Source organism: Elgaria multicarinata, chromosome 9, assembly GCF_023053635.1.
Source record: "Elgaria multicarinata webbii isolate HBS135686 ecotype San Diego chromosome 9, rElgMul1.1.pri, whole genome shotgun sequence".
NCBI lineage: Eukaryota > Metazoa > Chordata > Lepidosauria > Squamata > Anguidae > Elgaria > Elgaria multicarinata.
This window is the reverse complement of record NC_086179.1, coordinates 92330348-92344854: the sequence shown is the minus strand read 5'-3', so window position 1 is coordinate 92344854 and position 14507 is coordinate 92330348. Positions and strand designations below refer to the sequence as shown.

Here is a 14507-nt window from a genome sequence, read left to right as displayed (position 1 = left end):
TGAAAGGGTGTTGTGGTTAGGTTTTTAACCACAGAAGGAAAAGGACTCTAAAGAGTTAAAAAGATGTCCTTGGCCAGATTGTCTCTGCCAGGAGAAGTCCAGTATGAAGCAGATTCTTCCCTGGCCTACGTGCGGTACGAGATGTACAAGATGAAGAGACTATTGGTTAATTGGGCCAAGGAGAAAAGTGTATTTAAGAAGTCCATGTTGTATGGCTACTTACTGCTGGAACTTACTGCTGACATTATCAGACTGCTGATGTTATACTGCTACGTTGTTGCTGTACTGTTGGTGAAAGGACTGTATATATGACCATTTATTCTGTAAGTAATTTATTTAGTGTCAGTAAAGCTTCTTACTGACCAAAGACCGTGAGTGCTTCTTTTGTTCCTAAATTCAAGCTGAAACCATTTCCAGACTCTACGCTGCTGCTATTTCGCACTCTGCTATATTTTGGGTAAGCAATTACCCCGATAGGTACATGGTTTAATTTGGTTTTACCTGTATATATTTATTGTTGTATACTGTATGCTTTTATCTGTACGCCGCCCTGAGATCTTAATGATATAGGGTGGGATATAAATGTTTAAAATAAATAAAAGGGCATGGTGTTAATCTATTGCAGCAAAAACTACGGAGTCACAAGGCTTGTCTTGTTTCTACAATTTGTTTTTCTGTGAAGCAGATGAAACGAAATGTGGGTAGTTCTACTCCTTCTGTAACTGGACCGCAGGAAGCATAAGAGGCCTTGCTAGAGCTTCTGGAAAGTGATGTGAAAGTCAGGAAGGGAAGCAGGGCAGGCTCTGAAACCTTTATCCAGGTAGCAGGCGGTAGCCGTTCTGCAAGTATCCTTGAAAATTGAGTCCCTAAATAGTTAATAACTGACGAAACAAGCGGCCTCCACTGGTGTAGTGGCTAAAGTGTTGGACTGGGAGTCTGGAGATCTGGGTTCTAGTCCCCACTCAGCCATGGAAACCTACTGGGTGACTTTGGGCTAGTCACAGACTCTCAGCCCAACCTACCTCACCAGGTTGTTGTTGTGAGAATAAAATGGAGAAGAGGAGGAAGAGTATGTATGGCCCCTTGGGTTCCTTGGAGGAAAAAAAGCCGGATATAAATGTAATAAATAAATTTCCAAAGTCCCACAACAAGCACATTATCGTATTATACATACATTATCATATTATCGCAAATTATGCATGGTGTGGAGAATGTGGATAGGGAGACATTTTTCTCCCTCTCTTAATACTAGAAGCTGGAATCATCCCTTGAAGCGGGAGATTCAGGACAGATAAAAGGAAGTCCTTCTTCACACAGAGCACAGTTAAACTATGGAATTCACTTCCACAAGACGTAGAAAGCCATCAGACGAGCATTTTATTGCACACTGGTTGCTGGGTGTGCAATGGATTTTCACAGGTTCCTCTCAAGAGGGTATCTGCCTCCCATGTGCCTCCCGCCCCTTCTGGCCTTCCTCGTGGGACAAAAAACCCTCAGAAAGTCCAATATATTTTTAAACACGGAAGTTGCCGCTATCTTCTGTGTGCAGGAGAAGCAGCGCAATTAGAACGACCAACTGAATGGGCCTCATGCATGTTGCTTACTCTGGGGTCATCTACATCAAGCCGAATATTGCACTATGAAAGTGGCATGAAAGTGGTATATAAAAGGCAGGGTGCCACACCAGCTGAGAGCCCCCTCCCTCCTGCTACCAACTATCTCTGGAGAGGCCACCAGTGAGGGAGGAAGCAGCAGCCAGGCACCTTCTCCACCGTGCCTGGGTCCAGCTCCAGCTGAGAGCCCCCTCCCTCCTGCTGTCACCTGTAAACTGCTGAACTTTCCAACTAAGATTGTAGTGCCTGAATTTGCTTTCCTTTTCCCCCTCCTCCTCCTCCCCCCTCCCAATCCCCTTTCCTTTTGTGTCATGTCTTTTAGATTGTAAGCCTGTGGGCAGGGACTGTCAAGAAATACTTTTGTAAGCCGCCGTGAGAGCCTTTTTTGGCTGAATGGCAGCATAAAAATCCTTAAATAAATAAATAAATAAATAAGCAGGATATAGTGGTATGAAAGCGGTATATGGTATGTGTCAACGGGCCCCAACAGTTGTCAGTGCACTTCAATACGACTATAAAGCAGTAGTGTGGCTCCTGCCTTTTATATACCACTTTCATCCCAGTATCATAGTGGAATATAGATGAGCCCTTTGTCTTGAGGAAGTAACGAAAACTGGGGGGGGGGGGGAGAAGTGAAGGTAGGGAAGCGTGATTTCCCCTGTCTGATGGAGCTCGTAGTGATGGCCACCAATTTAAAGTGGGTTTAGACAATTTCATGGAGGAGAAGGCTATAGATAGCTTCTAATCCTGGTGACTGTATGCTACTTCCAGTATCAGAGGCAGAACATCTACATACATCGGTTGCTGTTGTACTCATGTCCTAAACATGGGTTTTCTGTGAGAAGTTGGCCACTGTGAACAAAATGTTGGACTGGATGGAGTCTTGGTCTGACGTAGCATAGCTCTTGTTATGTTCTGATAGTGCCCTGGGAAAGGACAAACAGTTGGGACACTTTGGGCTCAATCCAGGTCAAGTTAAACATTTTTCAGATCCTGCTAAACCTTTAATCATATTGTACCCTTAATCTGTGGAGGCTCCCATAATCATAGGCTCTTGTTTTTCACCAATGAAAAACAGGTATGAGGCTAGAACTGGAATACAAACGGTTGTGTATGGCCGTGTGTGTTTTAAGGCAGTTTTATCTCTGTGTGAAACATTCGGTTTGATCTCCACTAAACAAAATGTGTGAATGATCTATAGCTGTGATCACATTTATTTGGATCAGGCACACCCAACTCAGAGAAAAATTTCCAAATTAACATGAATAGGAGCAGGTTGTGTATTGCCTGTCACGTGGGAATAAGAACTTTCCATATAATTCAGCGCCCAGATTTTCAAAACAAAAATGTGTACTCATATCTTGCAATACTAAATCCATAAGAAGGCTGCCAGAGATTTACTATCTAAATCAACAAACATATGAGGAAAGGAAGGAAGGAAGGGACACACTAAATACACGTTAATTGATAATTGAAAAAAGCATGCACATTTATACGTCTTGAGGTACTTCATTTGCAAAATGTGTAGATTCAATATCTTTAGAATTAAAGGACAACATTGGGGACTCTTCCTTTTTTATAGCCACCACACTTGGCCAATTTTTTTAACTTTGCTTTTTCTTTCCCAATCCCCTGCTTTTGGCACTATCTATTCTGATGAAGAGTTCTGTAGAACACAAAAGCCTGCAGAGTTTTGCAGAATTCTGGTTGGTTCTAACAACAGTATTGCCCAACTGGATTCTGGTCTGGATAGTGTGTGTGTGTGTGTGTGTGTTGAAGTTGCCCTGTTGTCTTGGTCAGACCACTATCTGGTGGAGTTTGGACTTACAGCGCCGGTCTTCCTCTGCTGGGGTGGAGGACCCATTAAGATGCCCCCCCCCCCCGCATGTTTTATGATGGATTCCTGGATGTACTGGGGGAAGTTCCAATAGCCAAACCAGTGATCCTGTCAAGGCTCTAGTCACATTATGGAATGGAAAGACGCACTGGGCTGTTGGCACGATGCTGTGGAGCCCAAGGTGCGCCCAGATTTTCTAGTGAGCTCCAGTCACTGGGACACAGCTAGATTCGTTGTGAGGCCGACTGAATGTGCAGAAGAGTGCATAACTGCCCTACTGCGCGGCAGTGATGGCAGCAAAGAAGGCCTCCATTGTATCCTCAAGTAATCATCCAGCAGACCTTTTTCGGGTGGTTTGGGGTTTGCTGTCATCTTTCCTAATTAATCCTGTGTTGAAGACCTTGAAGGCTTGCTGTGATAGTTTTATGAAGCACTCTGAGGATAATGCCCAATTGAATGCTGTTTGTAATACAGTATCTGCTGAGGTGTCCAGTGTACCACCCGGTTCAGCTGAATGGGATCATTTTCAGTTTTTGAGGCCTGAGGATGTAGACGAGATGCTTGTAGGGGTTCATGACTTGCCCTTTTGATCCTTGCCCACCCTGGCTTATTTGAGCTAGCTGGGAGGGGTTGTCTGAATGGGTCCAGGGAGCGATGGGGTAGGGCCCAGCATCTCGAAAGAAGCACTGGTTCGTCTACTGCTGAATAAGCCCTTCTGGATCCAGAGGATTATACTAACTACCACTAATATCCCTATTCCTGGAGTGGGCAATTGCAGACATTCTTGGAGGATGTGGAGTATCTCAGCCCATTTCAGTCTGGATTTAGGCCTTGTTTGGGGACAGAACTGGCTTTGGTTGTCCTGATGGATATGAGAGAGAGAGATTCTTAGTTTTGCTTGATCTCTCAGCGGTGTTTGATACCGTTGACCACAGTATTCTTTTGGACTGTCTCCATAAGTTGGGAATTGGAGGCAATATATGCTACAGTGGTTCTGCTCCTACTTGCAGGGCCGGTTCAAGAAAGTAGCATTGGGGGGCTATGCCTCAGCTCCCTGGCAGTCATGCTGTAGAGCGCCACAGGCTACCTTGCGCCACAGAGTTCCATTCCTTTAATAAATCTCAGGGAGCAATCTTATGGCCCCTAGACAGTATCTGAGGGGGCCATAGGATATTTCGGATTTCCCAAACCAGCACTCTTGACCCCCAACCCCTCATAGCCAGTGCAGAAAAAACTATACTGGCTGGTCTCCAAGGTCAGGAACCCGAGGAAAGGGAGCATTTCGGTGAGTGGAGAGGCCAGAATAAGAGTTATCCTGAGGACTCTCCGGCCTCCCCTCCTTCTGAAATGCCTCAACAAGATGGGCAAAAAAAGCCCCTCTAGCAACAAATGCCTCCACAATTCCTGCCCTGCAATGACGATTGTGGGCCTCCACGTTCGGGGGCTTACGTTCGTCAACGGTGCAACTCATAGGGCTGCACACTTAGTTTTGTTCATCTTGTCTTTAAACGGTGGTGTTGATTCCATTCCTACAGCACAGGAGCCAGGCTACTGGGTTTTTAAATAGTACAGAGGGTTGATTTGGTGACAGCAGTTCAGTTTTCTAGCTGAGAAGGCTTAGAGGTAGGGAGTTCCATAGACCCAAGTCTCAACTTTTTAAAAAGAGGCAAAGTAATGGGAAAACCTACATAGTTTTTCCACATTTGGTGACATGGGTGAGGTAACCCACAACTTTTTCTCCACATTCGGTGGAAAAACCTGAAGTTGTACCGCCACATGACCTAATAAAGGCATTGCCCTAATATGGATTTTGTAATTTTTCTTATCGTCAACAAAGCTACCTTTGCTTCTTGCAGAACTAGTTAATTCCTCAGATTAATCTTATTTTTTAAAGATTAAGCAATTCTGTCTGCAACTGAGAATTCAGCCATTGTGTCAGTCTGGACACCCTTGCAGCTTTTGAATATTTTATTCATTATTCAGTCATATCATGTCTGAATAAATTTATAAGCACTTCTCTAATTGAGGGGTACTACTCATCAGGAAACAGTATCTCTTCTTCATGATGAATACAGCACAAGTAGCAAATGCTACACCTAAACAATTTTACCTGGTAACAGACTTAAGAAGTGACTTTTTTTTCTTTTTTTTTTAAAAAAGCAAAGTCTTGTCAAATGCTATTTTCCATATTCTCTCTCAATTTTCATTGCAACCATGAAAATGTTTGGTTTTTGAAGGCTGAGAAAAGAACTCTGGACCCAAGTGCCCTGCTAGAGATAGCTGCTGCAATACAGCTATAATCCCTTTGTATATGTACACACATACTTTGTACTCCCTCCAACCCCAAACACACACGCACCCATCTTTCTGGGCTAGCATTGACTGTAGCAGAAAGCAACTAAAAGTAGGCTCCAGCAAATACTTTCCATGTAAGAGTGTTTCTTGTCCTGTGGAATAATAGAATTTCAAAAATAAATATGACACCATTCATAACAAAATGCTGCCACACTGTAATATTTTTTGGGGGAGGGGGGAAAGCCAAATTAAACACATGCTCATAGCGTATTGGTTTTCAGTTTTCCATTAATGTTTTCATTAAATAATTTACCCCCAAAAGGGAGAAGCCTTTAAGGGTGGAACTCAGAACTCTGTGGGTATGTTTCTCTGTGCATCACCAGATTTGCAGAGCAATTATGTAGTCTGGTAATTATGTAGCTCCAATCCCATGTCTGCCTTACGCTCAGTTCCTTTGCCAGCCCAAATGTCTGGGAGCTTCATCAATTTGCCTTCGGTGAAATGGATGTTGAAGCAGAAAAGTGGTTCAGAAGAGTGGATTTGTTTTGACATTTAGACCATGCCTATGCCTTGCATTTAGATTTGTGGGCAAATTGCATTTCTTTCAGCCTCTCCATTTTGCCTTTGGGAAATTGGTCTTTTCTGACTGGCTATGTTCAGAGGCAGTCATTTTGTGAATGGGTAAGCCTCCTTCCTATGGCAGCCATTTTGTAAGAGTGCCCATGACACTATCAAAATTCCAAATGAGCCTACTGGCCCAAAAGGTTGGGGACCTTTGCATTAAAACATTCCACAGATACAGTGTATTCTTAGAGCATATCAAGCTGTGAAGTTCTCTCAGGTCTGCTATTATAAAGCTGTGAAGTTCTCTCAAGTCTGCTATTATAAACAATGACCACTGAAAACATTGTGTTTTATTTTGCTGCTTTAAAAACTTTAGCGACTGTAGCAAGATTACTAGTGGTTCATTTTGAAAATACAGTCAGGATTATGAAATCGTACACAGCCCTGTGCCAAAGACTGTATCTTGGATGAAATAGCACCAACAAGGATAATAAACAAGTCAATTTCAGCATTGTGAAGAATGTGACATTTTGGAAAACACTTTTATCAACCTGTTAAAGTAGTTTCCTTTCTACCTCTGAAACATAAAACATGTTTGGGTTTTCATTATAAAGTCACAACTGAAAGACCGCTTAATTTTTGGTCAAACGTAAACCTACCAAAAGTTGTCAATTATAAGAATTTAAAATATGAAAGAGACTTTAATCAGACTACCACTCCAGTGAAGGCTTTGATGTTTGCCAACATATAACCTACTTTATTCATAAATAAACAGTCATTTGCCATACCACTTGATTGGCCCTCGGACCATTGTAATAATACAACAATTTCATACCATTATAATAACAGAACATCACACCAAACCAGTACTAAAACTGGCCAGAGTGGGAGCAGGGAGTGCTTAACTGCCTATAAGACTGATCTAATTTATGAAAATAACATTTAAATCCTGTGCCATAAATTAGTATCCTTATCACTTTAAGTAATGAAAATTGTGAAGCAAGGAGTACTCACGCATCACTTTCAATATGGTATCAAGTATTTCAGAGAGAGACTATTTATGCTATTGCCTCAACCTGCTCTGCTAAAATTAAAGCCACTTGAAAAATAGTTTATTTGTGATTTAACACTTCCGTCAGCTCTCAATGGTACAGGCAACTTAAGGCCATAACTTATAATAAATTGGCACACTTTCACATTTTGGTCAGTAAAGACTAGGCTAAAAATGGTTTGAATTTAGTGAAACATAGGACATTATGATTCCTGTGATTACTTCAGGGGACTCACACAGTTCATTGTGTGAGTTCACAGTTCAAGCATTCCCCAGGGAACAGTTCATTTTTCAGAGTTTCTTTTGTTTTGTTTCTTAATCTGGGAACATTGAAGAGCAAATGAGAGCCTTTTAAGTTCCGCAACCTCCAAGTCACACTAACTCTCTACCTATTTACTCCACGTCAGGGAACTGCACAATGCATGCCTTGATGACACCTGCATTAGAATTCCCCCTCTAATCAATGGCTTCTCTAAGAGAAAAAGTAGCTTACCCCAATAATTGTGAAAGTATAATCTTGCTCATTGGGATTGGATTTAGTGCATAAGGATGCCCTGTCATGGACCAGCACATCTGTATCACACTGAAGTCTGGACTAGATCTACAACTTCTGCTCCAACCCCAACAACAACAAAAAAAGCACTCCCCAGGGAACTGCTTATTAAAACTCACATTACTTCTAGATAGTGTTCCCGAAAATGAAACTTCACAAGAGGGGGGTGTAACTGAGACAGCAACACTTCCCACCAGTATAATATATTTAGACATAAGGCAGATAAAAGCATTAGAGCTCTTCCAAAAAGTTCCTGTATGCCTGTAAGTACAAGTTGTTTCATTTTGCTCAAGTGCTAAAACAATTTAAAAAGACAGAGGAAAAACAGTATTTTAAAAAAGTTAAATACTTTAAATAGCTACATTTTTGCTACAGATGCTTGTCCCAATATAAAAACATCAACAGAAGAAGGTTCAGATTATTCTTTTTTCCTGCTGAAAATCTTGTTTGGGTAAACAATGCTCCATTGCACAAGGGTATTTTTAACTCTTAATTCATTATCAGGAAGCTAGACCAGAACAGCACATTTATCTTTCCGCAAAAGATTCCCCAAAGGCAATCTGCCAGCTATTGTAAACAAAGTCATCCAAAAGACTATTTGGCAAGATGCTGGAAGAACACATGCCTTCCAGAGTGAGAATTCTTTTTCTGATGCTGTACTATTCGAGCTAGTCTTCAGAGGCAGTCTGGAAACTCTTCTCAGAGGAAGAGTCAGAATCTACTTCCACCCCAGATTCTTGAGAGTTCGTGAAAAGGGGACGAATTGAGTCAAAGCCTTCACTAATACCAACTGCACCTTCCATCTTTGGTAAGTCTTCAAGGTAGGGAAGTTCCCAAAGCCACTCTTTAAGGTGTGCAGAAGAATGAGACATCTTAGGAGGGACATAGGAAGAGTGAAGACTTGTGTTCACTGGTGTAGTCTGGCATTTTCTAAGCAAGGCACCACTTTCATTACTGTAAAAACAGAAAAGAAAAGAAATGAGTAATTCTTCCTAGTAGATGACTGAATAGGTATTTTTAATTTACTGATCCTCCCTCTATGCACTGTTAAAATATGGTAACATCTATGTCAATGTATCAACACTTCTGCTTTCACTACAACTGCATGCATGTTTCAAAGTTACTGGGTTGGATCTAGAGCATATGAGCAGAACTCTACTTGCACAACTCAACTGTGAGTGGGGAGAATCAGATCTGTGGCACGCAGGAGAAATTAATCTTTCCACTCCAAGGTCCTGACAACTGCTGGTGCTATTAGCCTATTGGTACCAATGGGAGTTTACCTCCTGAGATTTGGAGAGGAGGGTGATTTTCACTGGAACCACGAGGGGAGGGAGGGTAAACTTTCCTCTCTACAGTCCCAATATTGCTTCCTCTCTCCTGCTGCAATTTACATTTTTTAAGTGCACGTAAGTTGTTTCTATGCAATTCACATCACATCTGATGTTGCTCCAGTTTCAGTATGACCTGCACAGATGACATACTAAGCCATAGTGGTTAAGCATTTTGAGCTAAACATTATGGCTTTTTGTGTCATGTGAACCATGAGAGTTATGTGAACTGTCGTGTTTCTCAGAAAATTCTTGCTTTCGATGGGAGGCAAATGACGAGGCCTTCTAGGTAATCTACAAAGCTTTTATTAAGCAACAAACATCTCTTCTACCTGAAGAGAGGCTAATCTCTTGGAAACTTCCCCCTAGGTAAAACTGTGCAAACTAAGCAAGACAATTGTCCGATCAAGGAGAACAGGAAGCCTCTTTCCAAACACCTGTAACTTCAGAGAGCCTGGTGCAGAGGCAGGTTCTGGCGCAATCCTAGTCAGACTGCCTTTCTCACACCTTCCTTCCGCTCCGCATGTTTTAGCTTCCGGCAGACCTTAGCATCAGCTAGCTTGTCGGGATGCTCTCTTCCCACTGAGTGTGTAGGATTTGGCCTTGAGGAGATAAGCTCTGGAGAGGGCTGACTCCCAGCTGGTGAATTACCTGTGAGAGCTTCCTCCCCCACTGGTACAGGCTATCTGCTGTCTGGTGCCACCTCCTCTAGTTCCAAATCTGATTGATTACTTGAAACACCTTCTCCCAAAACAGGGGCAGTAGGGTTAGACATGACACAAACCATTCCTAACCATGGTGGCTACATAACCGTGGTTTAAATATGCTCACTAACCATTTGCTGCAAAAGGGTTAGTAGTGTAACCATGGCTTAGCATGTCGTCTGAACAGGCCCAAAGAGTTTTGCCAAAAAAGGAAGGGAGGCGGGCTTCAGGCATGTGAGGGGAAGGGAGTACAAATGTCCAGATGACACTCCCCATCTCCTAAGGGTGATTAAGCAATCGGAATAATTACATCTGCCCCTGGCCAACAGCAAAATAGATGTAGCAGCACAATATATACCTGGGAATATTCAGTAGCCTTTCCCTTGCTTTTGAATATACTGCACCGATAATTTGATAGAGCTGCCCCTGCATCCATCGCACATCATCAGGAATATCAGGAAACCAGTCTACCAATCTGCAGGGATGAAAGAAAATAAAGTTTCAGAAAGATCTCAGCATGTCATTTGAGGGTGAAGGAGGAAACAAACTATTTACTAAAGCTATTTATTGACATCAGCTTATTTTCTCCCCTCGGTCTTTTCCAGCATAGCTACTGTGTTTAATTTGTGCTCTCTCTGTATGATAGGATTTGGGGGAAATGTATTCTTTTTAAAGGTTACTAATATTATACAAATGCTTTGTGCACGCATTCCGTATGCGGTCAGTTTCAAGATTTCTCAACCCTGAGATGCGTACACACATAAATTTGCTTATGAAAATAAATACAAAAACGTAAGGACTCACCTTGAAATAAGTCCCATTGAACTCAATGGCGCTTACTACTGAGTAGATTTGTATAAGACTGTGCTGCACGTAAGCTATTACTTCTCAGCAATATTGCTCCACCCACACCATCCCATCTGCAACTGGCCTCCCTTGCAAGATTATTTTTGAATATCAGTTTACAAACAAAGCATGTTTTCTAAAGGGTTGCTTGTAAGGATTATTGAGATATTAAATTATATGAAGAGCTTTGAACACTTAGGAGAGGTGCAATATAAAAAGCAGAAAGGGTAGTCTTCCAAGCTCGTAACACTCACCTTAAGGCCACAAAATATGCTGACTCGACTGGCAGAGTATACGGGAGCATCATATAGGACATCAGACGCATTGGTAGAAATTTAGAAAGCTGAGCATACAGTCCACATTTCTCTTTACAAGCCTCCTGAAATGCTGTCATTTACACAGTCATTAATCCCAACTGAACATGAACATAAATGGCTTCTAGATTCTGTAAGGACAGAAGCATCGTCTGGAAGCATGGAGAGGCCACAACAGGCCTTCTCATAGCAGAACTCAGCTGCTGTTGCTGCTGATTACTACTCCAATGTGCAGAAGGGGGCATAGCATCAATTAGCATCAATATCACTGTCCTACTGACAAAAGTTTGCATCATTTTTAGTTAGTTTCTGCCAAGTCTCTGCTTCAGGCACAACTGGATTATACTAGCACTCCAGATGCAGACATTCAGCCAAGATACCCTCAGAAGAAGCTGCCCACTGTGTCTCTGGGAGAATCACTATTCTGGACTTGCTTCTTTACAATCAGAACAGAACAGAACGAGAGAGAGAGAGAGAGAGAGAGAGACAGACAGACAGACAGACAGACAGACAGACAGACAGACAGACTTCTCTGAGGGCAGGTTAATCGTTACTCTTTCACATTCTAAAATGTAGACCTCTAAAAAGTAAAAGCTGTGCCCCTAATTTTAACTCAGAAGCTTGGGAAAAACATTGCTTGATTTGACTGCTCACATTAGCACAACAAATGAGCCAAAATTTCCAGTCTTTATGAGCCTCCCTGAAATCAACTTACTGTATTTCTTCAATTCTAAGACACACTCCCCCCCCCATATAAACATCTCTAAAAATGGGGTTAGAATCACGGGTGCGTTTATTATTTCTTAGAACCAAAGCTTTTTTTCTGTTGGTGGTACTGAAATTCGTGTGCGTCTTACAAGCAACGGCGTCTTAGAATCGAAGAAATACGGTATATAGCAGCTTTCCCCCAACTTGGTGGCCACCAGGTGTCATGGACTACAACTCCCAGCATTTCTAGCCATGCTAGCAGGTGCTGATGGGAGTCCAAAGCATCTGGAAGGCACTAGGTTAGGGAAGGCTGCTTTATAGCCTTAAAATACCTATGCTGGCAAATACTGGAGAGCCAGCGTGGTGCAGTGTTTAGAGTGTTGGACTGGGGACTCAGGAGATCCAGGTTCTAGTCCCCACACAGCCATTAAGCTCAATGGGTGACTTGGGCCAGTTACTAACTCTCAGCTTAAACTACCTCACAGGGTTGTTGTGAGGATAAAATGGAGAGGAGGACCATGTAAGCCACCTTGGGTTCCTTGCAAGAGGAAAACAGGCAAAATAGAAATGTAATAATCATTTCTTAAAAATGGGTAAAATCCAACTGTGCCCCAGTGTTGGAGCTAATGAAGTTCCTTAAACCAACGCTTGCAGAATGTAACTAGCACTTGCTAGGGCAACTGGGGAAAGTGCTAAAAGAAACTAAACAATTGTCTTTCATATTTTCATTTCATGTTATGTAAGGACCAACACAAATAATTATGTTACAGAAACAATATCGTTTCCCAAAACGATTAACATTTCAGATCGGGGGGCATGTCTAGACGGGGCGATATCCCAGGGATCGTCCCCGCACAGGATCCCGGGAGAGATGATCCCTCCCTTTCCCCGGGATATGGCCCTACACAATTTTCGCGGTTTTGTCCCGCGGTCCCAGGATGATCCCGAGACCGCGGGACGTGTGGGCAGCCATCCCGGTATAGTCCCGGCTCCTCGTGAGTAAATGCGGGGAACCGGACAAAGGGCACGGAGCTCTGCGAGCACTCCGTGCCCATCGAGGATATGGGGGGGGGGAGCGGGGTCGGGGCTTTTTTTTTAAAAAAACTAACCTTTGTGCTGGAGCGCTCATGCACTCTAGCTCCTGTTGCTTTAAAAAAAATGGCGGGCGCGACATCCTCTTCCTCCCGGGACGTCGCGCGCCGCGTATGAACTGAGGAGGAGGATCTCGCGATCAAAAAATCACGAGATCATCCCCCTCCACCCCCCTCGTCTAGCCATGCCCCAAGTCAACCGCTTTTAAGTCCCCCTGATTTCAGTGGGAGAGATTCAAGTGTGCTGAACTCTCCCCTTGAAATCAACTGGGAGATGCAAATGCTGAACCTTGGCTGTGCCCATTCTTATTTGCATCTGCCATTACTAATTACTGAAATAATTTAATGAAACTTAGTTTTACAGTAAAAACGGGAAGTTACTTTAGATTTTTACCTTTACGAAGTCTAGGAGGTAGTTTCTCAAAAATAGTTCTATCCAATGGCCAAGCAGCTAATTTCATTTGGTCAATGAGCATTTCTTCATCTTTTATCTCTTTTTTGTCTTGATTTGCTGCAACTATTTTTTTCTCAGTATAACCTGGGGTCTCTGCACAGTTCTCATGGTTTTCTTTTGTTAAGGCCAAGTCAACAGAAACTGAATCATGCAGCATACCTGCAGGGACAAAATAAAAATAGCTTCTGTCAGGATGGTATTTTTTTTAATTCCAAAGCATGACTGGCACGAAGGATATAAATGCAGCCGTGAGAGCAGATAAAGATTTGTAACATTACACACCTCCTAGGTCAAAGACCTTCTAGCCTATACTTGGAGTAAGAATTTCGTATCATTTGAAGCTGGACGATGTAAGAGAAAAGTGTGGAAAGCTAGCATCATCACCCGAGATTCTCTTAAAACTGGCATCCTATTCGTGACGAAGAGCAAAGAATTAGCAAACCTTTTACATTTACTGTTATTATATGAAGCATAGCTTCAGTGGGTAGTATGCAATAGGGGCAGTGCGCTTGCGGTGTGTGGGTAGCCGTCCCAGATCTGTGCATGTGGGCGCCGTATAGCGCTTCTGGGAGCAAGGCCCAACGCTGGTGAAAATGCTGGTTTCTGGAAGGGGTGCGACCTGTCCGTTCCAGAAATCGGCGCTTTTGCATGCTATATCACAGCCGCACACAGCCCTGGGCTGGCAGGGCTGGGCACGCATGCACCGGGGCCCAGTGGGGTTGGGTGCGCACGGACGGACCACCCCTATTGCATACTACGCAAAAGCTTCAACTGGCTCATAGGATACTAGGCAAGGCAGCCCAAAGACGAACTGTATTCCTCGTGCCGCACCCCATGATTCAACTGTAATGTCCAAGCCACAATTTGGCTACCACGAATAGGCTTCCAGCTCACACACTCCTCCTTTGCATTGACCATTCCAATTCCCTTCCTCCTTTCCTGGCTTAAACATACCAGGTTACCATGATATCCAAACTGAATGGGGTTCCAATTCCTAATTTGGAGGCTAACAATGGTGTGCACAAACCAGGAATAGAAGGAAATGGAGTATGCAAGGAGGGAAGGAGCACCCAAGCTTGCTTGAGATGGCCGAACCACGGCTTGGCTTTTACAGTAAAGAAGCCCATGCTGGTGTTGTGTCCTAAG

The 14507-nt window shown here is 43.1% G+C and overlaps 1 protein-coding gene across 1 annotated transcript in view; it reads right to left on the bottom strand.

The window, feature by feature from the left end:
- Positions 1–6743: 6743 nt before the first annotated feature.
- The window catches only part of LOC134403831 (1-acylglycerol-3-phosphate O-acyltransferase Pnpla3-like), a 34871-nt gene continuing 27107 nt past the window's right edge, over positions 6744–14507 (bottom strand). Inside the window, exons 6-9 of the mRNA XM_063134331.1 lie at positions 13302–13520; positions 11049–11181; positions 10307–10423; positions 6744–8867 (exon numbers count right to left, since the gene is read on the bottom strand). Of these exons, the coding sequence (XP_062990401.1) occupies positions 8582–8867; positions 10307–10423; positions 11049–11181; positions 13302–13520 (755 nt within the window). The 3' untranslated portion in view covers positions 6744–8581. The remainder of the gene's footprint in view (positions 8868–10306; positions 10424–11048; positions 11182–13301; positions 13521–14507) is intronic.